The following is a 5,310-nucleotide window of genomic DNA, read 5'->3' on the forward strand; positions in this document are numbered from 1 at the left end:
CTTATAACTTATGGATATAGCGTTTGTTTCACCTTCTCTTATCTTCGGGAAGCCTCCAGAATAGTTCTTCGGTGCTAGGGGCTGCCACAGCTCCTGGAATCTTTCCAACCCTTAACCCTTTCTCTATACGATCTTCAAATGTGACTAGATGTGCGAAGTCGGACGCTGCACTACTCACCAATCTATCAAAGAATGGGTCCTTCAAGGTGTCTACAAATATTCCGGTCATTTCCTTTTCAGACAATGGTGGCTCTACCTGAGCAGCCAACTCTCTCCACCGCTGGGCGTATTCTTTAAATGACTCATATTCTTTCATGGCCATCCCTTGTAACTGCATTCGGTCGGGTGCCATATCTAAGTTATATTTGTACTGACGGAGAAATGCGTAAGCCAAATCCTCCCAACTTTGAATCCGCCCCTGCTATAAACTCATGTACCATCTCAGAGATGCTCCACTTAGACTGTCTTGGAAATAGTGCACAAGTAGTTTGTCATTTTCGGTATGAGCAGCCATTTTCCTGAAGTACATTACCAGGTGACTTCTTTGACAAGTCTGTCCTTTGTATTTCTCGAAATCAAGAGTTTTAAATTTAGCCGGGATGACTAAATTTGATACCAAACGCATGTTCATGGCAGAAGCATCGAAGATATTATTCCCTTCTATGGCTTTGGTCTTCTTTTCCAGGGTACGGAGCCCATCTGCAGCAAGATCTGGAAGTATCTTAGGCTTCGGTTGATCAGGCACATAGAAAGCATCGTACTGGTCATCTCCAATTTCGGATCCATGATGAGTAGACGTATCAGAAGGTTCTGCATGATCTCCATCTTCTTTGCCTCCTACCGGTATCTGAACCAATCTCTTATTGGTGGGGACATAGCTCTCGTCTTGGGGGTTCAAACCTGGTGTGCCATCATTCCTTTTTGCCCTAGCTTCTTCCTCCTCGATCCTCTCCCTTTAAACAATTGCGAGCATTGTCTCCAATAGTTGATCCATTTTCTCTTGGATCGTGTTGATATTTGTCCTCATGGTAATTTGGTTAGCCTCAACTTGCTCTAATGTCATCTTGTAGTTGCTTCGCGTCTCGTATCGGTGTTGATTAGTCAGTGTGGCTGGATAAAGGGTAAAAAGGTTGGGGTATGTTTTTTTGAATTTTTATGAAGCGTGATTCATAATGAAGATGCGAATGCCATGCATATTTTATTTTCAGGGAATCGTTCGAGTCTCATTAGTTGTTAATGATTCGAAGAAACAAGAAATACTTAGAATAGCAATAATAGAGTAATTTTTAAACGTCATTCATTCAAGTACACAACATAGGGGTCCAAAAAAAGCCACAATTCAAAATACATTTGTTAAAGGAACAAAGTATAAGACATAAGAAAATCAAACTGCAGGCTTTCTGGCTTGGAGCTCTTCTAGTTCTTCTTTGAATCTCTTTAGCAACCCTTTACAAAGTAGAATGAAACTGATTATGGCTGGAGGAGTGCTATCTTCCTTCAACTCTTCAACTGCGTCTCTTAACTTCCATGGTAATTCTTTAGCCGCCCAATCACAGAATCCCACTAGCCCATTGAGCTTTGCACGGAACTTATCCCTATATCCTTGCAAGAAGTATATGGTCTTCTTAAAGGATTCATAATCTTCAATCACATAGTATGGCTCCTTCAACCATATGGAGTTGTCTTGGTGTAATGACTCTAGCTGGTTCTTCCAATAGCTGGCTGACTCTTTTGCGTCTCTTACTTCACGACACTTCTCCTCCCATATCATGGGCGAAACCCTAGAAGCTTCGGTGGCTATATTCTTGAGTCGGCGCTTCTGATCTACTTCAGCCTTTGCATGACGGACAAAATTGGTGAGTTCTTTTATATGAGCCCCAAGTGTATCTCTTATTGTCTTGTTTTCCTTTGTGGCTAGATGCCACCAACGCTCATTGTCTTAACATTCTTTCTGAGCTCGTCGTAGTTGACCTTTAAGAGTATCTAGACAATGGTCAGCTTGTTCTAATCCCACTTTGATCTTTTTCCTCTTATGCTCCTCTTTGTTGAATTTCTCCACATGCACCTGAAGTTGTGCATCCTTTCTCTCAAGCTCCCACTTCATGGTGTTTTTCTCATTGATGATTTGTTGGAGTTTTATCTGCAACTCTTCATTCTCTTTTTCTAGCTTTGCCATGGTGGTCTTGAGTTCCTCCACCTCTTCAATAGGGACATGGGTGAGCTTAGGTTCAGGAAGAGGTATAGGTGTCCGAATGACAAATGGCATTTTGATCATCTCCACCCTTTCCTTTACCCACTGAAAATATGGTTCTTTTATAATCCTGTTTGCTCTCCCTAAATCAGCTTTCCCTTTTCGATTGACATTCTTTCAAGCCTCTTTGATTCGTTGGAACAAGCTAGGATTCTCAACCCCAAAGTCAAGTAACAAGAAAGCTTCCAAAGACCTCGCCTCTGGAGGCCCTTCTATTGGTAGCCAAGTTGTCTGAGTGATAGAACCGGGTTAGCATTCACACATCCTTGAGTCCCAATAAGCGGTAGATTTGGGAAATCTCCACAACTGAATATGATGTCCATGTTGATGTATTCTTTGGAATACCAAGAAAGATCTTTAGATCGGAGTGATCCCAATCTCAGAGGCCAACTAACATCTGTTTGTTCAACCCAAACACCTATCTTCGGAAGATGTTCTAGAAACCACTGATATAATAAAGGAGCACAACAAGCAATCATTCCTTTCTTCTTAGTGTACCTATGGCTCATGTAATAGTAAACATCAGCTAACAAGGTGGGTACTGGGTTTCCAGTAAGGAAAACACAAATCGCAGCCATGTCTATGAAACCATCCATATTTGGGAACAGGATGATGCCATAGATGGCTAACGTAACAGCAAAGTAACAAGCGTCCCAACTTTTTGCTTTTAATAGGGTGTGAGCTCTTTCCAAGAGAAAACTTAGCGAAAATCCTTTGGTCTCTAGGTTGGCCTTTGCTTCCTTTTCATTCATGTGAAGCGTGCTAGCAATGATCTCAAGGGGCAAAGATTCATCTATCCCTTCAAATAGTGGCTTGTTCTTCATAGGAATCCTAACAAGACGCTCGAATTCTTCCAATGTTGGTGCTAGTTGGAAGTCTTGGAATGTGAAGCATCTTAAAGGCAGATCATAGAATTGGGCCAAAGTGATTAAAGTTGTATAGTCTACTCGTTGGTTGAGGATGCTGAGCAAATTGCCATAATTCTTCCCAAAGTTGATTTTGTATACCGGGTGCATCTGAGAGACCAAGTCATGTAAGCTCCTTAGATCGGGATCTTTGAACTTGAAAGAGTAAATGTTTCTTTTTCTTGATTCCATGTTTCTTGAATTCCTGCAACTCATGACACTCAGATTCCTTGGAAATAAAATAATATGAATGTTATGTTATGAATGATGTTTATGCATGCCACAGGAAAGTCAACATATAGACCGTGAGAGTGGGTATTCTTGGTTACTAAACAAAACCCTTTTGGAAGGATGTTAAAGTTAAAAGGTTCCCAAAGTCATCAATCACTATTTAGGAAAGTTATTGTCATGACGAAAACTCATCCGCCAATAACATCCCCAAACAGGGTCTCGTCTGGGTGAGGCCTTCATATGGTCCCAAAGAGGAAGACTTCCAGTGGGTCCATACTACACAACTCTCGAGTCCAAGGTTCTAATAAGGTCCTCAGAGTCATAGATCGAGGTTGGGAATACTACTGCAAGGTAGTAATACGCCCAAGGGATCTCATCTGATTGAGGATTTTGTATTAACCCAATAAGTCTAAGAATTTTTAGGTGAATACTACATAACCACCAGATATAATGGGTTAAAAGGTCCCTAGAGTCATTGATCCAACTTGAGAATACTATCGTCGTGACGAAAACTCGTCGGGCAATAATATCTAAAGAGAATCTCCTCTAGGTGGGGTCTTCGTATCTTCCCAACAAGGAAGACTCCTTGTGGGCGCCCACTACGCAACCATCAACTTAAACTTATGGTTTTTCTCAGACTCGGGTGGAGAGTTTATCTCACAAAGTATCACCAACCAGAGAACCCCAATAATACATAGCCAATAAAAACACCAACAGATAATAATTATGACAGCAAAATAATAACATAATAAATAACAAACAAGTAAACGAAATTAACACACAGTACATCAACTAAACTAAATTAGGCTTCACTCTCTTTTGCTTGGAGCTAGTCCCCAGCAGAGTCGCCATCTGTCGCATCTCGGAAAATATGATTCCTCGCGATGGTCGCGATTTTTTTTTATGTTCGAACAAAGTCGCCACCGAACTTTATTTATCCCAATTAAGGAATAGGAAAATATCGATAAAACCTTTAGAAAATGGAATAATGGACGTCGCAACCATATTCGGGTTCGGGAGTGGATTACGTAAGGGGAAGGTATTAGCACCCCTTATGTCCGTTGTACCCAACAAGAACCTTTTAGTTCTAATTTGTGTTTTGAGTGTTAATTTATGTTTGTTTGTCTTATTCGAGTTATAAATATATTGAAAATAGAAATGGATGAGAACCTCAGAAAGGAGAAAGGGGAGGTTCTTTATTTAGTGTGCTCGCGAAGATACAACAATCTCCTGCCTACGTATCCTTATGGTATAATAAGGAAATCAGAGCATTCGTAGTTCAGGGAACTACGATTGGTTGGTGATTTTTAGTGAACAACTGTTTAGATCATGTTCTAAAGGCTAAACGTTGGCTTGTCTACTCTTTGTGGAGGCTTAAGCATTAGTTTGTTATGCGTATTAGAAAAGATTAAATGATGTTCTTTCTGAAAAGAGTTTTGGTCACACGGAGGTGACAAGTTGAGTTGATATGTTGGATGTTTTGGTTGGTTGAGATGTTTTTGGGTTGGATGACGATTACTCGGATAGTCGAGTAAGACAACTCGTATCCTAATAGTCGGGAAAGGAAATAGAAGACTCTAGTCCATTTTCTTTTTCATCTTTAATTATAGAAAGGGTATGATAATAGTTAAGGTGTTTTGAATGGATGACGAATACTTGGATAATCGAGTAAGGCAACTCGTATCCTAATAATCGGGAAAAGGAATAGAAGACTCTATACCGCTTTCCATTTCATCTGAATATTTATGAAAATAAGGTTGTATATGGTTGGCGTATTTTAGAATGAACGACAAGTACTTGAATGATTGAGTAAGACAACTCATATCCAAGCATTTGAGAAGAGGAGTTGAAAGCTCAAAACCATTTCCTTTTTCGTATAGTTTGTTAAGAAAATGATTTGATTAAGTTGTATGTTTGCGAAAA

The 5,310-nt window shown here is 40.1% G+C and overlaps 1 protein-coding gene across 1 annotated transcript; it reads right to left on the reverse strand.

The window, feature by feature from the left end:
- Nucleotides 1-2,463: 2,463 nt before the first annotated feature.
- LOC127096091 (uncharacterized) lies at nucleotides 2,464-3,348 on the reverse strand. The gene has a single exon (XM_051034710.1). It carries the CDS (start codon nucleotides 3,346-3,348, stop codon nucleotides 2,464-2,466), a length of 885 nt encoding a protein of 294 aa, XP_050890667.1.
- Between the last annotated feature and the right edge of the window lie 1,962 nt (nucleotides 3,349-5,310).

This window comes from Lathyrus oleraceus, chromosome 6 (genome assembly GCF_024323335.1).
Source record: "Lathyrus oleraceus cultivar Zhongwan6 chromosome 6, CAAS_Psat_ZW6_1.0, whole genome shotgun sequence".
Taxonomy (NCBI): domain Eukaryota; kingdom Viridiplantae; phylum Streptophyta; class Magnoliopsida; order Fabales; family Fabaceae; genus Lathyrus; species Lathyrus oleraceus.